The following is a 23,205-nucleotide window of genomic DNA, read 5'->3' as shown; positions in this document are numbered from 1 at the left end:
CAATTACTATGCCTTTGGTTAAAATCCTTAGGATGGGAATTAGTTCTGAGCTTTGATATTTCTATGTAGAAATATGATGTCTTTTTGACAAAGAAGGAAAAGGTAGTAATGACAGCCTATTCCATGCAGAAACTACATACTATTCTAACCTACCTGATTGTTGCAATGACAAATGATTGAGAAAGACAGCCTAAAAAATTATTTTTCTCATATGTCCATAGGTTTCAGATCATAATTGACAGGTTCCATTGGATTTGCCTTAGGCAAGATAGAAGTATCAGGTTAGATGTACATTGTAGAGAGAAAGAGGGACTCATGTCTAAGATGTATCCTTCCTTCAAAGGCAAACTTCCAATAACAACTCCTTCAATCAAGCCTCCCTCTCTACTTTCAAGCACCACTAATTATGTCCCATTATATTGGAAATCAATTATTGATTAATTGACTGATGTAGCCAGAATCCTCATGATACAATTTCCAAACTTATTAGCAGGCAGCTAAGTCCTTTGGACATCAGTCTTTTGGTGGTGGAGCAAACACTTTATGTTTAAACAGTAACTCAATGTATTACTTGTGTATTTAATTTATCAATTATTTGTTAAGTATTATTTTCCATAAAAGGAGGTGAGAATATCAGTCTTATAGAGTTTAAGTGAGTTCTTAAATGTTAAATAACAATATATGGAGGAAGCTGATTTGGCACAACATTTATTCTCAGCTTTCCTGTAGTATATGAAGACTAGAAGAAAACATCGTAAAGCTACAAAGGCTTTAAGGGTAAAAGATATTCAAGAAGCACTATTATTTTGGCACATTGATGATCAGTTAATAAAACATGAATAGATGAATAAATAAGGAAGCGATGGACAGATGTGTGAGCTTTACTGACTCCTAGTTCTTATGACCAACTGTAGTTCCACTGTGACTAATGTAGTCTGGACCAGTAAGCATCAGATCCAGTGCGAAAGTTCAGCTGATTATGGAAGGAAGTATGAGGACTCAATCCAGAGCAAATTCTTAGAAGTACAGATAAAGCAGCAGTGATTTGGGCATAGCTCACCTTTGACACTGAGGATTGCTAGGCAATTTGAAGACAGAAAAGGACAGAAAAACATTCTAACTTGAAAAAATAAAAAAGCAAAGAAAATTATTGTGTTTTTGGAATATTAAATTCTTCTATTGAGTGATGGGAACAAAGAAAATGACATTGAGAATTTTGAGACATTTCATAGACGTTAACACAAATTGTGTGCTTTTTATGAATGGGGGCCTGTCTCAGTGTTTTGCATGGAATTACTCTTCATTATGTTTTGAGGACAACATTCATAGAGATTAGCAAATTAGTTATAAACTGTGTGAATAAAAAGGAGATTATAGGACTCTTAAAACTTTTGACCTGTAAAACAAATAAATTAGGGCTGGAGAGATGGCTCAGAGGTTAAGAGCATTGCGTGCTTTTCCAAAGGTCTTAAGTTCAATTCCCAGCAACCACATGGTGGCTCACAAATCATCTGTAATGGGATCTGGTGCCCTCTTCTGGCCTGGAGCCATACACACAGACAGAATATTATATACATAATAAATAAATAATAAATATTTTTAAAAATAAATTATAGTACAATTCACTGTTATATTTGAGAATAAAAGAAGAAGGCCCAGGTATGTATGTATGTATGTGTGTGTGTGTGTGTGTATATACATATATATATATATATATATATATATATATATATATATATATATATATATGTATATGCTTGAAACTCCATGCAGATACCTGGCCCGTAAATAAATATGAATGAGCCATCAACATGTCCACTGTTATCCTGAGTAATCTTTAGAATTACAGTTTCTACTGATGTATATTGTGTTTTATAAGATGGCAAATTGAGAAACATAAAGACAAATCACTATCTCTAAATTACAAAGCTAGTAATCAGCAAATATTAAATAACCATACTGAATATATCTGGAGTTACCTTTCCATCACTCCATGGTAGTTTCTTTCATTGTTAGTCCACACGTATACCCTGCCTCATCCTCCATGATGGAATTCCCCCATCAAGTCCACGTGGTTAAGGCAAAGGTGACATGCGTTCTTGAGTGAGAAAGAGGAGGAGCGCAAAAACTTTCATTAGAAGGTGAAATATATTTATCCTAACTACATTAAAATGAATAAAATTAATTTGAAATGCTTTACTTATTCACTGTCTTTTCATGCAGCAGTGAATTAAATAACTTTAGAGAAACTTGATTTTAAATAAATAAGAGCGCATACAATTACCTGCCATTTATCTTATGAATCATTCTTTATTATTTTTTTGTGCACTCAAAGTATTTAAAATTTATCCCTATTCATTGCTAAACTTCAAGATTTCTAAAAAACATCTTTAAAATAATTTAGTTCAAAAGAGTCATTATTCATAACTCAGGTATTCATGTGGATAATTAAAGTATTTTGTTGTTGAGAGCAGCTAATAGATGAACTTGTCAAGCATTTTCTCTTGAATTCATTTTAGTGGTATTTTAGAACTTGAGTAGCAAATGATTTTTTTTCAGGATTAACTGATTAAAAGGTAGGGTCAGAAATATCAAAGAAAGGATGTTTTTTCCTTTTTCTCTTTTTTTGATTCAGAAGTCTTAATGCCCACAAAGGTTGGGAATGTATAGCAGCAGATGGCTCTTAAGCAGTAAGCTGATAGAGCAAATCTCAACTTTTCAACTGCACACAGAAATCAACAAGCAAGAACTGAAAATATGGTGAGGCTATAAACAATTAAAGTGAAATATTTATTCCAGCAAAACACATGTCCTAAAAGCTCCTTAACCTCCCACAAATTGAGTACCAACTCTAACCAAATAACCTAAATACTTGAGCCTAGGGGGCCAGTTTTTACTTAAACCACTACAACACTATAAATAAATAAATTGTGTATTATACATATATGTATAATATGTATACATGTATACACAAATGCATATATTTCTTATTTCCAGTTTTTCAGATGATTTCAAGTGATCTCAGTGTTCATTATCACCAAAGCATCAACTTCATACATTCTTTCAAAGGTACACACACACACACACACACACACACACACACACACAATCTTTCTAAACTATAAAGCCTTAATTCCTTAAATTAAAGTGTGTTTAAAGATGATGCCTTGGTGATTATGAACAGTGAGATCACTTGAAATAATCGGAAGAAAAAATGCTGAATAAACTAAAGAACAGGATAAACAATATGAATAAAAACTGAAAGCACTTGAGCATAAAGCATCTTAACTTGCTTTTCTGTTGCTGACATAAACACCAGGGCCAAAGGTGACTTGGGCAGGAAAAGATTAATTTTATCTTACACTTCCAGAAAGCAGTCCACCACAAAGAGAAATCACAGAGGGAACTCAGGCACTAACCTAGAGGCATTGAAGCGGAAGCCATGGAGGGATAGTGCTTACTGGCTTGTCCTTCACAGCTTGCTTAGCCTTCTCCTTCCCTCCCTCCCTCCCTCCCTCCCTCCCTCCCTCCCTCCCTCCCTCCCTCCCTCCCTCCCTCCCTCCCTCCCTCCCTCCCTCCCTCCCTTTCTTTCCAATGAGGAAACTGAAGTCTTTCATTTCGTAAGCTAAGGAGCTTACATTCAAACCCAAGCATCTGACTTCAAAGGACCAAACCGCTACTGATGGTGATGGTCATATTGTGAAAATAGCACGATCTCTCTCTATTTCAGATCCAGGATTTTACAGAAGTTATATTGAGCCCTACTTGGAGCAAGCTACTAGGATCTGGCCATGGCTCCTCGGGGCAGCACTGGTAGGAGCTGTTGTTGCCGCAGCTCTGACAGGTCTCAGCAGCCGGCTGTGCTGTCGCCCTCACAAGAGGAAGCAGCTCCAGGAAGAAAGGCAACCACTCCTCATGGAAAAAGATGACTACCACAGCTTGCTGTATCAGAGCCATCTATGAACAGCCTAGGAAACAGTGGGGCCAAAAGGTCTTGTCTCTCTGTGCCTATATGTTGGTGAAGATTGTTCCCACACTTTTAATCTAATACAAAACATAGACCATAGCTATTTGTCTTATTACTTTTGCTCAGCCTCTTGATTTACCCCAACGTCTAGTTTCCAAGGAAAGACTGGTATTTGTTTAAAAGTCACTCTTACTTGTAGCTGAATAAAATTTCTCTTATGATTAACTGTATGGATTTTGATAAATGATTCTTGATTATTTAAAATATAACTACAATGAAACCTAACAATTGATGTCTATGAACTTGAGACACGTTTTTGGTTTTTTTCCACTTTTAATTTCAAAGAAAATAAAAATCTTTTCTTTCTCCTCTCTCCCTCCTTCACCCCCCGTCTCTCTCTCTCTCTCTCTGTGTGTGTGTGTGTGTGTGTGTGTGTGTGTGTGTGTGTTTGTGTATTTTGGTTTCAGGTGATTCAGAGAATTCTAAAGTCTGGGAGAGATAAGATCTTTATTTATTTCTGAATTTATTTCATTAATGATTAAGAATTATAATTATGAAATCAATGGTAGAGGAAAATCATTTGTTAGCCTTATTATTTGTTATATTTAAACTATTTTTTTCCAAATTATGTGTCTGCTAGAAAATCAGAAAAGAGATGGGAATGTCCTCCCTAATACAATGGTGACCAGTGGGAGGAGTAGAGATTGTTACCTGTACTTAATCTAGGTTAAAAAAAAATAAAAGAACGAGGAAGAATCAAAACATCAAAATGGACAATTATAGTGGCATTTGAAACTCGAAGTCGGTGTGACTGGAATCTGAAATAATTAAGACCAAAGACAAAAGTAATGAGAACAGAAATGAGGAAAATAGTCTGCATTGGTTTCTGGACTGACAGCCTAGGGGCACACCCAGTTTCAGGGCACATCGGTGTGGGTCAATCTCAGGGCACACTGGTGTGGGTCATTCTTGGGGCACATTGGTGTAGGTCAGTCTCAGCATGGATTGGTGTGGGTCATCTTTGAGACAGTTGGACTTGACATGACTCATCGAAGACTGCTGTGGAAGTAAATTCTTAGTCCTGAATGACTGTCTAATCACATTTAATTTTTTTTTTTTTTTGGTTTTTTCGAAACAGGGTTTCCCTGTAGTTTCTAGATCCTGTCCTGGAACTAGCTCTTATAGACCAGGCTGGCCTCGAACTCAGAGATCTGCCTGCCTCTGCCTCCTGAGTGCTGGGATTAAAGGCATGTGCCACCACCGCCTGGCTCACATTTAAATTTTTATGTGTATTTATTTGTAGTACTGGAAATCAATCCACGGCGTTGCACAGGCTGTGCTAACATTCACTTACACTCTTCTACAAAGCATTTACGTAAAAATTCACCCAAGTAATTTTTTTATTTTTATTACAACTGACGGAAATCTTTATAAACTCAGTTTTCCCCTTTATTACAATGCAATTCCCTCTTATGCCATGGCATGTCATCATAGAATACAGTTTTTTTTTTCTTTAGAAGTTCAAGGTCTCTATTTGTGTATCAGCCACGCCTCTGATAAAAGATACCACCTCTTTGATTCCATATTGATCCTAATCATAACAACAAAATTATATTTCAAACTCTCTAACAATTTCATTAAATTCCCTTCAGCCTTGTACCCTTTAACCTTGCTAATTACATAGCTTTTATAGACTGCTTCATTTTCTATCATGAAATTGGTCTGTTGTTATACCTTAATCCATATTTTGTTATGAAGAAATAAATGGCATTATTTTTATTTTTATTCACTTTCCCCACCCCTGTGGGCTTTATGTTTTACAAAGTGTAATTTTAGTATTTATATTTTTCAACAAATCAAACGTGCAATTCTCTGTCTATAGAAATGAATCTGTGATGGATATACATCACTTCAGCCTGTGTCTATAGATGGCAATGAGCATAGGTCATTGTTGCTGAATCACCATTCCATGGTAGCAAAAGCTTTGATTTATAAGGACAATTTCTTTGACAATGAGAGGGAGAGACAGACAGACAGAGAGAGAGAGAGAGAGAGAGAGAGAGAGAGAGAGAGAGGGAGGGAGGGAGGGAGGGAGGGAGGAGGGAGGGAGGGAGGGAGGGAGGAGAGAGAGAGAGAGAGAGAGAGAGAGAGAGAGAGAGAGAGAGAGAGAGGTCTCTCTGGGCCATCTACTTATCTACGGTGAATCTGTGTTATTTTGAAGGCTTGTCTATAGAATGAAGTTCTACTCCCCTTTGGTTAGACTCCTAGAAGGTCTGAGATATAATTATGCAAAATGCAGTTTTTAATATTGCTTATTTTAAAAGCATTTGACACTTTATATAATATAAAGTAAATTAAAAATAGGCTATGAGAACCACCAAGGTTTTCAAATTGTTTAGTTGTTGAAAACTATATACCGACAACTTATATAGCTTTAATGTGCCTTTTAAATTCTATATGTGTCAGATTTATTACTTTAGGCCTTTTTGTAATAGCAACTATAATGGAGTAGGCAGGAAGTGCTTAGCCCAAGCTCCTAACTAGTGAGTTTTGGGCAGTTTATAGCTTCTGATGGAGGGAGAGTCATTATTCTTCACAAGCATATCTCCTGGTAAATCCATTATACTCCAGTGGAAGCCTCTAAACTCAGTACTATAAGCACAACATAAGCTAGAGTCAATAAGTTATTAAATAAAAAGAAAAGAGGAAATGAAGAAGAGGAGGCAATAAGATAGGGGTGGAGTTATAGAGAGTAAAAGGAAGTTGAGGATGGATATAACCAAAATATATTACTTAAAATTCTTTAAATTTTACTTAAAGATACTTATAAATGTACTCAGAAACTGTGACAGCATGCACAGTCCAGAGAGGGTACCAGACCAGAGAGGGGGTAATGAACACAGGCTCCCACTGTTGACCAAGAGGCTATCTATAATTGATACCTGCAGGCAAAGAAAAAAGTTAGTTTCTCCCATGGAGTCTTCCTGGGTATATTAACCAAACTGTGGGGCAGATGTTATCCAGGAGTACTTGAGCAAACACAATACAAACTCATTGATATTTTTGTAGACATTTTGTCTCATTGTGCTTAGTTGGGCATTTTTGTCTTATAAATCTTTTTTTTAACTTCAATTTTTGTTTTTATGTTTCTGTGTGCATTTTTGGTTGGTATTATTTTTTCCTATTTGTTTTTAGATAGATAGATAGATAGATAGATAGATAGATAGATAGATAGATAGATAGATGATAGATAGATAGATAGATAGATAGATAGATAGATAGATAGATAGAACTTAAAGTTGGGTGAGGATAGAGGTAGGGGGCATCTGAAAGGAATTAGAATTAGAAGAAAAAAATGATCAAAATATATTGTAAGAAAAAACAGTAAAATGGTTTAGAAAAGTAAAATTTAAAATAGATAGAAACAGAGTTGTGGATTCAAGTTTTATGGGTACATCAAGAAAACAAGTCCAGCATCTAAGACTCTGGGATCATTGTAGAATTTGGGGAAGAAAGAAATAAAGATTGTAAGAAGCAGAGGATCAGGAGAGTGCTGTGAGACCCTTGTGATGATAGAAGCTACACGCACAGTCTCTCCAACATGACTGCCCAGATGAGCTCATCAAGGGCAATAGCAGTCACATGCCAAAGTGGACAGGGAAACCCAGGAGGCTTCAACCATATAGAAAGAACTACAGGCAACTTAGATACCTGTAGTAGGAGAAATGTCTTTCCTAGGAAAGAGCAGAGCAAATGATTATCCAAGACACAATGGTTGGAGCAGAAAGCATACATACAAGTAACATTATACAGACTGGACAAGTTGTAGTCAGGAATATATGTGTATGTTCATAAACATATATGCATGAAATAATAATTAATAAAAAGGGACCATGAATTTGAAAGAGAACAAGAAGGATTATAATGAAGTGTTTGGAGAGAGTAAAGGGAAAACAATGCAATTATATTAATAATATCAAAAAACAATTAAATATAAAGGAACTCCATTACCGAGAGAATTATAAATGCTTGATACCGTGCACTTCTCTGAGCTCACCTACATTTTCCTGGCTCATTTGTTTGACAATTACCCTATAGGTATTTTACAACTCTTAGGACATTGCAGACACAGTCTTTACCTCTGCCTAAAACACATTTTCTCTCTCTCTCTCTATATATATATATATATCCATAACTAATCTCTTACATCTTTCAGAGTTTTCTTCAATGATTCCTCCTTAATGAATCTTTTTGTCAGAACTGAGTACTCCAAAGCCTCCCATTCTCTGTCCATTGTCTAGTTGTGGGTCTCTGTCATACCTCTGTATCTTTGACTGGTTATGGTTTTCTGTAATATTCTCCATCTGTTGCAATGGAAAGTTTCCTTGATGATGAATGAGGGATAAACTTATCTATGGATATAAGAACAAACGTTTAGATAGTAGTTAGGGATTATTCTAGTTGAGTAAATTGGCAGTTAAAGATTTTCCTCCAAAATTCCTGACTTCATTAGTCCTGGGTAGTTCTCTAGGTTTCCGATGACAGGCATGGTTTCCCTGTTGTTGAGCAAGTCTAGCTCAGGGTGAAATGACAGTCTGATCTTTACCAAGTTGGTAGTTACAGTTTGCTTACTCACTATTAGGTTTCAAGCATTACTTACACATTTTGCAGTCAAGTACTTTGTTGAGCTTCTAGCTGTAAATATTTTCTCTGTACTGTACATAGCCCCTTCATTCTGAAAAGAACTTTATTATGTGAAAAATTAATGTGTTTTTTAAATTTTAGTAAAGCCAAATTTATAAGCCTATTTATTATTTATGGCTCTGTGTTCCACCCAAGAACTATTTTGTTTAAATCAAGGTTATAAAGATTTTTTTGAAAATGAATAATTTTGTAATCTTCAATTAACTTTTGAGTTTTTACATCAGACAAGACTAAGAGTGAGGTTCATGTTTTGGAAATTGAAATGCAATTGTTTCAATACTACTAACCACATTTTCTCCACAGAATTGCTTATGAACATTTATAATACTCAAAGGCAGAAAATAAGTAAATCATCAATAAGAATAAATAATCTAATACCCTGTGACCTCAGTGCTCTCTAACACACAGACTGATACTTCACAGCGCAGACAAAGAGGTGAGTGGTCAGCCCCTCAGCTGGTCAACCCAGTCTCTAGGCCTGAAGACCCTGCTCTCCCTACCTCAGCTACAATAGCCAGTCAGAAGCAAGTCTCCTGCATGAAGGCTGCACCAACACACATCCCCCCGTTGGCTCCTCTAATACCAGAGACACAGACAACAACTGCACAGCAAAAACCAACAGCAGCTCCCTGAGACACAGACAGCAACTGCCATGATTGGTCCAAGAGAGAATTCCTGAGACATAGACACTGACTACAAGGATTGGACCAAGAGGTAAAGACACTGACTGCACCAATTAGAGGAAGAGATGGGTAATTGCCAGTGCAAGAAAACATTCAACAATCTAAAGAGGAGTATGACAACACCAGAACCTAGCAATTCTACATCAGGAAGACCTGAACATTCTAACTCAGAAGAAGGTGAAGAAAACAGTCTAAATATAACTTTGTGAAAATGATAGAGATCCTTAAAGAGGAAATAAAAATTCCCTTAAAGAAATGGAAAAAACAAAAATTAAAAAGATTTTGAAGGAATCAATAAATCTCTTAAAGAAAGCCAACAAAACCAAGAAAAAATTACCAAACAGGTGAAACAATCAGCTTAAATAATTCAAGACTTGAAAATTGAAATACAGGCAATAAAGAAAACACAAACCAAGGGAATTTTGTAAATGGAAAATCTGTGTAATAAAACAGGAGCTACAGATAAGAGCAGAACCAACAGAATACAAGAGATGGGAGAATCTCAGGAATTGAAGATACAATAGAGGAAATAGATTAATCAGTCAAAGAAAGTGTTAAAATGAACACATTCTTAATACAAAACATTCAGGATATCTGGGACACTATAAAAAGACCAAACCTAAGAAAACTAGGGATAGAAGAAGGAGACGAACTCCAGATCTAAGGCACAGGAAATATGTTCAACAAAATCATAGAAGAAAACTTTCCCAACCTAACAAAGGATACACTTATGAAGGTACAAGAAGCTTATACAACACCAAATAGACTGGAGGAAAAAAGTACCCTTGTCATATAATAATCAAAATACAAACATACTGAATAAAGACAGTGTAATAAGAGCTGCAAAGAAAAAGGACCAAGTAACACATAAAAGCAGACCTATCAGAATTACACCCAGTTTCTCAGTGGAAACTCTGAAAGCAGAAGGTCATGGACAGATGTGCTGCAGACACTAAGAGACCACAGATGCCAGCCCAGACAGATAACCTCATAAGAGCAAACCCCAAAGAAATGAAACACACAAACGCTACCACCAAAAAATAACAGTAATTACAACACTGGTTATTAATATCTCTTAATATCAATGAACTCTATTCACCTATAAAAAGACACATGCTAACAGAACAGATACAAAAACAGGATCCATCCTTCTGCTCCATACAAGACATACACCTCAACCTCAACAGATATTTCCTCAGAGTAAAGGATTTTCCAGTCAAATGGATCTAAGCAACAAGCAGGTGTAGCTTACCTAATATCTTAGAAAATATACTTCATACTAAAATCAGTCAAAAGAGATGGAGAAGGACACTCACACTCATCACAGGAAAAATCCATCAAGGTCAAGTCTCAATTAGGAGCATCTGTGTCCTAAATACAAAAGCACCCACATGTGTAAAACATTACTGAGCTTAAATCACACTTCAAACCCCACACACTAATAGTACAAAACTCCAACATCCTACTTTCACTAATGGACAGGTCTGCCAGACAGAAACTTAACAGAGAACTCAAGTGAACTTAACTGACATCTATAGAACATTTCACCCAAACACAGAAGAATATAACTTCTTCCCATCACCGCATGGAATCTTCTCTAAAACCGATCACATATTCAGTAACAAAGTAAACTTCAACCAATACAAAAGAATTGAAATAACCTGGTGTATTTTATCAGGTCACCATGGCTTAAAGTTATAATTCAACAACAACACTTATTGCAGAAACTCAAGGAAATTGAACAATACTCAATTGAATCACCCTTGGATCAAGAAAAAAAATAGAAAAATTAAAGATTTTCTGGAATTCAATGAAAATAAATGCATAATTGTTTTTTTGTTTGTTTTTGGTTTTTCGAGACAGGGTTTCCCTGTATAAATACATAATTGTTGTCGGAGGCTACTTGCTCCTTTTCCTGCAGACCCGACTCCTGAAATAATCACACAGAAATCTGTATTAATTGCAATACTGTTTGGCCGATAGCTTAAAGGTATTGCTAGCTAGCTCTTATTTCTTAAACTAAACCATTTCCATTAATATGTGCATCACTACAAGGTTGTGGCCTACCGGCAAAGTTTCTGCAGGCTCCAGTGGAGGCGTGTGTCTCCAGCGGTGGCTACAGGGCTCCTTTTTGCCTTGGGCTACTCTCTCTTTAGATCTCTTTCAGCCTGGCTTTAATCTCTGTTTAGCCATTGGCCCAAAGCAGCTTCTTTATTAACCAATGGCAATAAAACATATTCACAACGTACATTGCCTCCCAAATCACATAACATACCCAAACTTATGGGAATCTATGAAATCGGCGCTCATAGGAAAATTCATAGCACTAAGTGCCCATATAAAGGAAGTGGAGATATCTCACACTTAGTGACTTAACAGCACACATGAAAGCACTAGAACAAAAAGAAGCAGGCTCACCAAAGAGGAGTAGAAGACAGGAAATAATCAAATTGAGGGCTGAAATCAGTAAAACAGAAACAAAGAAAACAATACAAAGAATCAATGAAACAAAGAGTTGGTACTTTACGAAAATCAACAAAATAGACAATGCCTTTTCCAAACTAACTGAAAGACAGAGATATAATATGCATATTAATCAAATAGAAATAAATAGGGAGATATACTAACACACTGAGAAAATCCAGAGAATCATTAGGTTATTTTTCAAAAACTTTCATTCAACAAAATTGGAATATCTGAAAGAAATGGACAATATTCTGGATAGGTACCACATACCAAAATTAAATCAAGGCCAGATGAACAATTTAAATAGACCTATAACCCCTAAGGAAATAGAAACAGTCATAAAAAGTATCACAACCAAAAAAAAGCTCTGGGCAGTATGGTTTCAGTGCAGAATTCTCACAGAACTTAAAAGAACAGCTAATACTTATATTCCTCAAATTAATCCACAAAATAGAAAGAGAAGGAATATTACCAAAAAGTCTTTGTGAGACTAGAGTCACCCTCATATCTGAACCACAGAAAAATTTAAATAAGAAAGAATTACATACCAGTCTCCCTCATGAACATTGATGCAAAAATTAACTAACTGATGCTGAGGTTATATCTAAAACTAACAGGGTGGTCATGGAGCATGACAACAGAAAAAAAGTTAAAAATCACATTGCCTTTTAAAACCTAATACTTTCCTCCAACTAGAGAGCTAATGTTGAAGCATTTAAATAGAAATATTTGGCAATATATGTAATTATTTATTCCTTTTAGTTTAATTTAAAAATAATGTACTCTTTCTGAATGACAACTGCTTTATGGTCTGCTTCAAAAGTACTGCCCCTTGTAGAGTATATACCCAAAATAATATAAATTGCTTATAGTTACCTGAACATTTGTTATAATAGCTCTACTCACAATAACTAGGTTGTGGAGACAGTACAGATGTTCTTTAACAGAGGAATGGATAAAGAAACCACAGACCCGGGCGATGGTGGCGCACACCTTTAATCCCAGCACTCAGGAGGCAGAGGCAGGCGGATCTCTGTGAGTTCGAGACCAGCCTGGTCTACAAGAGCTAGTTCCAGGACAGGCTCCAAAGCCACAGAGAAACCCTGTCTCGAAAAACCAAAAAAAAAAAAAAAAAAAAAAGAAAGAAAAGAAACCACAGCATATATACATGACACATTTGTTAGCCAGAAAGAAGAACTAAATTATGTTATTTGCAAGAAAACGGATGGATTTATAGTTTATGGTGCTGAATGCAATAGGTTACACTCAAAAGGAAAAACATCATAATTTCTTACATTTGTGTAGTGTGTGTGTGTGTGTGTGTGTGTGTGTGTGTGTGTACATTCATATTTTCACGAGTAACTATTTGCAAAGAGAAAGAGGTCCCAGGGTGACAGGAAAAGGAATAGAGGGTGGTTTAGGGTGGGATCAGTATGAGCAAAAGACACGTTATGCCTGTATGAAGATGTCACAATTAACTCATTCCTTTATACAATAAATATATGCCACTGATAAAAAGTATGCCCAAGTAGTTATGTCTTATTAATAAAAACAAAAAGGAAATTAGATTTAACAACAAGCAGATATTTAGCTAGGATTTGGTACTATGAAAATGATTAAAATCCATAAACTATATGCTTCATTGAAAAATGTAAATCAATTGAGGTAATAGACAAGTAGATAATTACTTATGAAATTATGATGGAAATAATATCACTCTTGAGCAGTATTTCAACACACAATTTAACAAATAAGATCATAAAAACATGATTAAATATCCCTAACCTGATAATAAAATAGGAAAAAATGATTAAATATCCCTAATCGAAGACACATTTTTTAGATTGGATTACATTCTTCTAAAACAATTAAAATAGATTCTCCCCCCCCCTTTTTTATGTGTAGCCCAGGCAGGCCTTGAACTCATGATCCTTCTGCCTCTGCCTCCTTCAGCAAATCCTACTGGCATGCACCACCACAACTGGCTACAATAGAACCCTTTAAATCATTTATATATTGTACACATTTCTAAGTACTACTCTATATAATTGCTACTTGTCACGTGAACACTGGTACATTATTTTATTTTAATGAGGAAGAAGTTTGAATAACAAAGACATTTTAAAAAGTCACACACCTACTAAACTGGCTGTATAACAACTCTTTTTTAAAACTTTTTAAAAAAATTTATTAGATTGTTTTAAAAAAATACCAAATCAAGTTCCCACTCCCTCCCATCCTCCCATTCCCTCCACACATCCTCCCACTGCACCCCCATCTAATCCTCAGAGAGGGTAAGGCACATTGCATTCTGGAAGGTTCAAGGAGAATAGGTTTCCCCAAAGCCAGTACTTACAGTAGGGATAAATCTTGGTGTCACTGCCAGTGGCCCCTCAGTCTGCCCTAGCAATGCAACTGTAAACCTCATTCAGAGGGACTAGGTTGTTCCTATGCTTGTTCCTCCTCAGTCCGTCTGGAGTTGGTGAGTTCCGAGATTAGCTCAGGCAAACTGTTTCAGTGGGTGAACCCATCATGGTCTTGACCTCTTTGCTCATATTCTCACTCCTTCCACTCTTCAGCTTGACTTTGGGAGCTCAGTCCAGTGCTCCCATGTGGGGCTCTGCCTCTGTTTTCATCAGTTGAAGGTTCTATGGTGATATTTAAGATAATCATCAGTCTGATTACAGGGCAAGTCAAGATCCGGTCCCCTCTCCTCTATTGCTTAGGGTCTTAGCTGGGGTCATCCTTGTGGATTCCTGGGAATTTCTCTAGAGCCAGGTTTCCGCTAACCCTATAATGGATCCCTCAATCAAGATATCTCTTTCCTTGCTCTCATCTCTGTCCTTCCTCCATCTCGACTATCCCATTACTTCAAGTTCTCCTCAACCCTCCCCTTCTCCCTTCTCTTCCCCTTCTATCCTTCCTTCTCTCCCTGCTCCAAATTTTGTCAGGCGATCTTGTCTGTTTCCAATTTCCAGGTGGGTCTATATATGTTTTTCATAGGGTTCACCTTATTACTTAGCTTCTCTAGGATCATGAATTATAGGCTCAATGTACTTTGTTTATAGCTAGTATCCACTTATGAGTGAGTATATACCATATTTATCTTTTTGGGTCTGGGTTACCTCACTCAGGATAGTGTTTTCTAATTCCATCCATTTACATGCAAAATTCAAGATTGTTTTTACCGCTGTGTAGTACTCTAATGTGTAAATGTGTCATATGAAAGAACACAATGAGTTAACTATTAATACCACAGTAAAGAAACCTAAGACACACTGGGAGGTAAGCATCTTGAAATCTGAATTTGTTTGTGAATTTCTAACTAAACTGTCAGAATAAGCAGAATTTTTAATTTTAGAAATTGCTTTGTCCAAATGATTGTAAGTAACTTTGAAATCTGTCATAATTAGCCATTGCACATTTTTTTCAAATACCACTTGTGATGTCTTCCATCTCCATGATGTCCATTCCCACCTCCCTGATGTTCACACACTCGACAGAAGCTGTAAACATGGCCCCTGCCAAATAGAAACACACAGGCAACTTGCACTAAAGAAAACCTGATGACACTAACTTCCTTACACATTTTATATTTTGAAGCTTTAGTAAATATATTACTGTCAACAAGGTAATCAATACGAATAGAAGGAAGCAGGTCAAGACACTTTCAATCTTCAGTACTTAGATTTGCATCAAAAGCGCCTTGATTTGTACATACACACACCCCAAAGCCATTTTCCCCCAATTATCTTTTCTTTTTTCTTTTTTTCTTTTTTGACTTACTGGACGATTTTACAACACTAACGCTATTAATGCATGTACTCCTGACCCCCTTGTAACACAAAGCAGATAATGCGGATGGAGAATGTATGCACATAATTGATGAGTTCGTCTTCTAAATGCATTTGAACTCGACCTACTGAAATGCTCATGACAGATGGTGTGACAGCCTTGTGAAAAGAAGGAGCAAGGCCTCATTTCAGGGAAGCAGGTTTTTTGAAATTAAATGTCTTGAAAGATTGCCACATGTAAAAATTGATTTGAAAAATGAATTCAGTACCACATAAAGAAATAACCTGCTTAAACCCTACAACCCGATCATTACTATTAAAATGTTCTGCACATTGAAACACAGCCGATGCTGATTTGACACAGGAGTAGCATTTAAACTAGAAACAAAGCATGATCCTGTAATGTAAAGACTTTTATTTAGGAACATTAATAATATAAAGTCTCTTATTCTGAAGTGAAACTTCCTTCCTTCTTCTTCAACAAAGGAGTTATCTCTTTCCAACTTTGTGTACAATATGAGGTATATTTTAAGACCTAAGAGTCACCATATTCATGAGTACCAAAGCATGTTTGCTCATGCAGCTAACTGTAAGCTACAGATTATTTTGAAATTCACAGTCAGCATAGAGAAACAAAAATAGAATTATTTATAGAGAAAATTCTGGTCTTCAACTTATTGATGGGTTAAATCGATTTTCAGAAGATGTCAGGCAAACTGGTGCAAATGTCTCATTTCCCACCTACCTAAAATGCCAGACAAACCTGGGCGTTACTATATTATCCCTCATTTGCATAACAGGAAAATGGCAGTGGCTGCAAGAGCATGGAGCTGGACAATGTGGCAGCATCTGCGTAAGTTGGAGCTCACAGTGATCAAATGCAAGATTATAGCTGGATTTCAAAATGAGCACATTAGAGATTATTGTTTTTTTTTGGAAGAAAATATACTTAGGTTTCACTTTCTAAAATTTAATTGATATTTAGTATTATACTTTTGATGAAACAAATTTTAGAATTGACCATAACAAAATAAACACCTCAAAATAAATAGAACTAAAGTCTTAGAATAAAGATTTTAAGATCAGAAAGCAGCCAAAACAAAAATCTATATTCTGCTAAAAATTCTGATTTTTTCACACAGAATACAAAATTACTTTACAATAGAGGGAGATTGAATCTTGTTGCGATCCTTCACTTGCTCTCTGGAGCTGTTACAGCATTAAATGGCACGGTACACACCTTACGTTTTGATTACAGGATTAATGTCTTCTTCAACTTGGAGCTGACCATTATGCTGCTATGAAGTATGGAAAGTGTCATTGCATAAGTGTGCAGCATTTTATTTTCATTTGAACGTGAATCTTACCTGAAGCCATAAAGATACATATCCACTGTAAACCATGGTCAAAGCAATGTGCAAAGCTCCTTCATTGCGGATAAACAATGACAGAACTGGCACTGAAGTTTGTCTAAATTCTTGCCCTATCTTCTCTGTAGATCCCACGGTAATAGATGAACATGAAATTTGCTTACCAACCCCATAACACATTTTAATAAACCATTCACTCAATTTCTCTAGTGTTGGTTGCTCACCTTCTTACTTTCTGTCCTTTTTCTCTTCTGTGACAGGGTTATTTCCTCCCTTTTCCTGTAGGTCATCGTATGGGCCCTTACAGATATAATTTAAATATTAAAATCTAAAAAAACAGTATGACTTGTCAAGTACATAACGCCAGGTATCTTTGTTGAGAGTAGAGGATTTGTAAATTGTTTTTAGTTCTTTCAAAAGAGAAAGAGAAGTCACAATGTATTACATGTTCCTTGTTGCAGAATTACTTCAGTTATTTATAAGCTATAGGCAGTTTGATACGACATCTTATAGACAGCCACTTCCCCACATTTTTCTCCCCTAAATGCTTAGAAGAGGAAGTGGAAAAAATTTAAGAGTTACAGGTGGAGGATGAATAAACAGAAATACTGCTTTCTGGACACAGCAGGGCAGTTACTCAATGAACTTTCAGCAGTTGTCCGTCGCATACACAAAACCTACATGAGCTCTAGTCTGACAAAACTCTGAGCATGGTGCAGGAATGGGGAGAGCAGTCCCACCCCTACCTGGTGAGTTACAGAAAGAAGGAAAATCAGTTTCTTTATTGGTGTAACCATTGTTGGGTGGGAGATTCTGCAATAGAAAGCAATATATACATCTAAGAGAATATGAGCAGAACAAATAATTTTAGTTCTTAAATCACAAATGATTTAAAACCAAATTATACTAAAAGAAAGTAATGTTTCTTGTAAATTGCAATTGCAGAGATGATAAGTATTACCTAAAGGTATAATGGCATCCAGGCAAGCAGCAGATATATCTTTATGTTTGTGACACATGCTTTGTATACAAACACAATTGTTTTGATGTTTAAAATAGTCTTATTGTTCCCTCATTTTGGCACTATTCTTTAAAAAAATGAAAACAAACTATCTTTTTTTTTTTTCATTTTACATTCCAATCCCAGTTTCCACTCCCTCTCCTCTTCCCATTCCCCTCTTCCCGCCAACACAACACCCCATTCATCCCTCTGAGAGGGAAAGGCACATTGCTTTTGGGAAGAACCAAGGCCCTCCTTACTGTATCTAGACTGAGAAAGGCATTCATCCAAAGAGAATGGGTTCCCCAAAAGCCAGTAAAATCAGTAGGGATAAAGCCTGGTGCCACTGCCAATGACCCCACAGTCTGCCCCAGCCATGCAACTGTCACCCACATTCAGGTCTAGTTTAGTTCTATGCTGGTTTCTTCCCTTTCCAGCTGGAGTTGGTGAACTCACTTTAGATCAAGCAAACTGTTTCAGTGGGTGAACCCATCATGGTCTTGACCTCTTTGCTCATATTCTCACTCCTCCCACTCTTCAGCTGAACTTTGGGAGCTCAGCCCAGTGCTCTGAATGAAGGTCTCTGCCTCTGTTTGCATCAGTTACTGGATGATGGTTTTTGGTGACATTTAAGATATTCATCAATCTGACTTGAGGGCAAGTCAAGATTGGGCCTCCTCTCTTCTATTGCTTAGGGTCATAGCTGGGGTCATCCTTGTGGCTTCCTTGGAATTTCTCGTGTCAGATTTATTGCTTGCCCCATAATGACTCCCTCAATCAAAATATCTCTTTCCTTGCTCTCATTGCTGTCCCCCCTCCATCTCGACTTTCCTGTTCCCTCAAGTTCTCAACCCTCCCTTCTCACCTCCTCTTCTGCTTCTGGCCTCCCTTCTTCTTTCACCCCCATGCTCCCAATTTTGTCAGACATTCTTGTTTATTTCATTTTTCCAGGTAGATCTATGTATGTTTTTCATAGGGTTCACCTTGTTACTTAGCTTCTCTAAGGTCATGGACTATAGTTTCATCATCCTTTGCTTTACTGATGGTATCCACTTGTGAGTGAGTACATAACTTGGTTCATCTTTCTGGGTCTGAGTTTCCTTACTCAGGATGATTTTTTTCTAGCTCCATCCATTTGCATGCAAATTTCAAGATTTTTTTTCCCACTGAGTAGTACTCCACTGTGTAAATCTACCAATTTCTTTATCCATTCTTTGGTTGGGTGGCATCTAGGTTGTTTCCAGGTTCTGGCTAATACAAATAATGCTGCTATAAACATAGTTAAACAAATGTCCTTATAGTATGATTAAGCATCCCTAGAGTATATGCCCAAGAGTGGTATTGCTGGGTCCTTAGGTAGGTTGGTTTCTAATTTTCTGAGAAACCACCATACTAATTTCCAGGGTGGTTGTACAAGTTTTAAACACTATTCTTATAGGAATGTTTCTGAACTGACCAATTCCTAAGCATATGAATTAGTATTTTGCATTTAAATGACAATATTCCAATATTTAATTTATGCAGAACTTAAAAAGATGCAACACTTTATTCCCTCTTCCTTAATTGATTCTTCTTTGCAATTTGTTAGAATTCATATATTTTCTTTTAGGAAACCTAGTTGCTCAGATTTTTCAAATTTTATTCATTGAAAATAATACACAATGGGCTAATTGGGGGCAGTGGGAGAATAATTAGATCTAAAGCAACAATGATTCTCACTCTCCTGTGATGTGACTGAAATAAAACCATGTGCTTTTGTTTTATCATTTGTTTCTTTCCTCACTAGTTCACCAAAGGCTGGTTCTGCTGGCCATGTCGAAAGTTACGGTAAGTAACAGAAAGACAGGATAATAATCGTGTATTTTCATATCAAATTGTCTCTTGGAGACCAGAAAGTTGGCTAAATTATGTCTTGCAACAAAGAGTGTACATTTAAAACTAAAGTTTTAATATTAAGGTTTCCTAGAATCTTATTTTGCATTTTCCAACATTAAGCTTTAGAGAACCTTTAGCATAGTTAGTTGCCAATGACAGAAAACGTGATCTTCCTCATGTCATCTCCCACCCCAGATGAAATAGGGTATTTACAGAGAGATTCAAGTTTACAGGGCTAGATATTCAATTGAATGTATATTTCATAGCAAAGTGGAAAGGGCCTGTCAGCAGATTTCTAAAAACTGAATTCTGCTATAAATGGATATCTTAAAATATGTCACAATCTCTCTTTGGGCATCGGTTTAAGTATAAAAGAAGAGTTCTAACTTCAGCATTTTATATTACTACATCATAACTGAATGTGGAAATGTCATAGCTACCATAAGAAAAGGAAACTTTTTCAGAAATAGCAATAGTTATATTTATTACTTGAGAGGGGGGGGAGAGATTAGCACATGAATGCTGTGCTGTACTTGTGGAGGTCAGAGGAAAACTTTTCGGGAATCAGTTTTCTCCTCCTACCCTGATGAGACAGTCCTTTTTATCATTTCTTTTGTGCTACATGCTTCAAGTTAACTATCCTACAAGCTTCTGGGAGTACTCCTGTATATGCCTGCCTTCCTGATGGAAGAGTTCTGGGATGTGTGTCTGTATGGGTCCTGCATACAGAGCTCAGATCATGGTAAATGCTTTTACATATTGGTCAAAGTGCCAAAAATAATTATCTGTGGAGTGCTCAGCTATCAGTGGGCCATCATCTAGCTCACGACTCTTTCCCCCAGAGTGAAGGAAACATTGTGGAAGAGGGAATGGGAATGCTTAAGAGGCAGAGGTTAGGGGAGGATGGTGTCAAAACAGTCTTCTGGACAGGACAAGAATGATGTTCTCAAGAACTCAGGGCAGGTACAGTTGCTTATACAAAACCTGCACAAGATCACGTCGCTCAACATTCTATCACTAAGGTAGAAGGAACTCATGAGCTCCCACCCCTAGATGATTAACTATGGACAGTTTACGGCTTCTAGAGGAGGTTGGGTCAATTCTCATTTTAAGCGTGGTCCCTAAGAGATAAGCCATTCTCCGGTGGGTGGCTCCACACTCGTGTCTATATGGGTGGCTGTTGCGTAGCTATTTCCTCTGAGATAAAGCATTTCTTCCTGGAGGAAATATCCTAAGCTCAGAATATTATAAAGGGTGGTTAAATATTCCTTCACACATTAAATCTCACTAAGTTCAGGAAGCAAGCAGAACAAAGGCTTCCGGGAGTCATGAGAAAAACAGAGCAGATTTACTAGGTTCCTCAATCCCCAAGCACATATAAACTGTAAAAAAGACTGTTGAGGGACAAAACTCTGACTCAAACTAGTTGACTAAAAGATGCTCATAGAAGCCAAAACATCTGGAAGATGCAGAGCTTCCTAAAACCAACTGAGACGACTGCAAAAGACACCCTCCCTACTGTCAAACTAGCAAAGTTTTGCAGCGAGATCTGGATTTCCAGGTATCTTTTGCATTATAGGAACCTAGTACATCCTAGGGATGAGGAGCTGTCATCCATGTTGGGTGAGCTTTTGGTTTATGTTCCTGTAAGTAACCCCTCACTCAAATTCCTGTGAGAAACTCCAATAATATTCATTGGTTCACCAATATAAACTCCGTATCTGGGGTGAGCAGACATATTTGTTAATGTCTCTTTAATAACAGTGCCATACAACAGCAGCACACGTTGAACTCAGTGGCTAAAAGAAAAGAGAGGATATGAAGTTGGTAGTGGGGGATAGAAAGTAGGAGGTAGACCCAGGAGGACGTAGGGAGAGGAAAAAAAGGATAAATGTGGTCATAGATTGCATGCATGTATGATATTCTCTAAGAATAAAATACCATGTTAAATACAAAAATATTTCAATATAATGAACATTATTTAGCATCAGTGTAATTGTGCTACCTACTGATGACAATGTCACCTTTTGTTTCTAGTAAGCTTCCCAACAATGTCCTGTAAAAAAGATTTATTACTTTCTTGATAAGTGTTCTAAGGAATCACTGATTGGGTAAGTCATAATCACATAGCTATGCAGAAAACATTGTAGCATATGGATTGTCGCACATGCCTTTTAAGAGTGCCTATATTTTCACAATTACTTAACTGATAATTTTGATTCAACAAATGAGGAAGTATGTACTGTTTCTTTCTTATCAGAATTAACCCTGAAAAGAGAACTAAGCCTCAAACATGTGTACAGATATAACCTCCTCTCTCTCTCTCTCTCTTTCTCTCTCTCTCTGGGTGTGGTATATGATTATACACATACATCATACATACATGGAATCTGATGTCTCCTGCTGATTTCACAGACAAAAGGTACACATGTACACACACATGCATATAAATTCATATATATGTATGTATATTAATCTAAACTTTTTGGTCTTAGTTATATGTAAAACAACAGCCTCTTCCCTTCACCTAAATGAGATGCAAAATTAAAACCTGATACAAAGCATCATTGAATTATTCACTTAATAGTATATAAAGAACATTCTCTCTGTCCACAAAGAAAACTTGTTAGTATAAGCATATAAATTATTGATAATTTCTTCAAAAATTAAAGGGAATGTGCAAGGATAAAGACCCACTGCAGAAATCATGTTCTGTAGAGATTTTTAAATATATGATCTTGCCATTTGAGGATGTTTGTGGCCCCCTATTATGTTCAATATATTATTTATAATAGCATGATTTACATTATGTTCTCCAATAGATATCTTACCTAAAATAATTTGTATTTTTGCTTGGCAGTAAAGCTTGTAATTCTACACTTGGGAAGTAGAGGCAGGAGAAAAAGAAGTTTAGGGCTAACTTTGGCCTTAAACAATTTTTTAATTATTTAAACTTGAGGACAATTTTTCTATACAAGACAATGTTTCAAAGCAAATTTAAAAGAGAACAGTAGTACAAATATTAACTGAATCCAAATAAAAATTCTTAACCCACAGTTATATGATTAGACTATGACATTTATAGTTGCCGAATCCAAATTCTTAAGGTTATCATGCCAAATTGCTGACATATCTGTTATAAAAAAGATTCATGGACACCTTTTCAATTTTATATTTATTGTCATTAAAATTAGTGATTTAAAGTATATATGACAACAACCGCCACCATAGAAAGAATTTATCAAAACAAAGCTGTCTCTATATGTGTGACAAAGCTTTAATTATATTCCTGCTAACATAAAACTGTTTTTAACTTATAGATTCTTGAACATGCACTGGAATTTAG

The 23,205-nt window shown here is 36.4% G+C and overlaps 1 protein-coding gene across 1 annotated transcript in view; it reads left to right on the top strand.

Annotated features, from left to right (window-relative positions):
* The window catches only part of Tyr (tyrosinase), a 62,050-nt gene extending 58,087 nt beyond the window's left edge, over positions 1-3,963 (top strand). Inside the window, exon 5 of the mRNA XM_038314239.1 lies at positions 3,731-3,963. Coding sequence (XP_038170167.1) covers positions 3,731-3,963 — 233 coding nt within the window. The remainder of the gene's footprint in view (positions 1-3,730) is intronic.
* Positions 3,964-23,205: the final 19,242 nt, after the last annotated feature.

This window comes from Arvicola amphibius, chromosome 12 (assembly GCF_903992535.2).
Source record: "Arvicola amphibius chromosome 12, mArvAmp1.2, whole genome shotgun sequence".
Taxonomy (NCBI): Eukaryota; Metazoa; Chordata; class Mammalia; order Rodentia; family Cricetidae; genus Arvicola; species Arvicola amphibius.
Note: the sequence above shows the minus strand (reverse complement) of the source record. Positions and strands in the feature narration are given on the sequence as shown.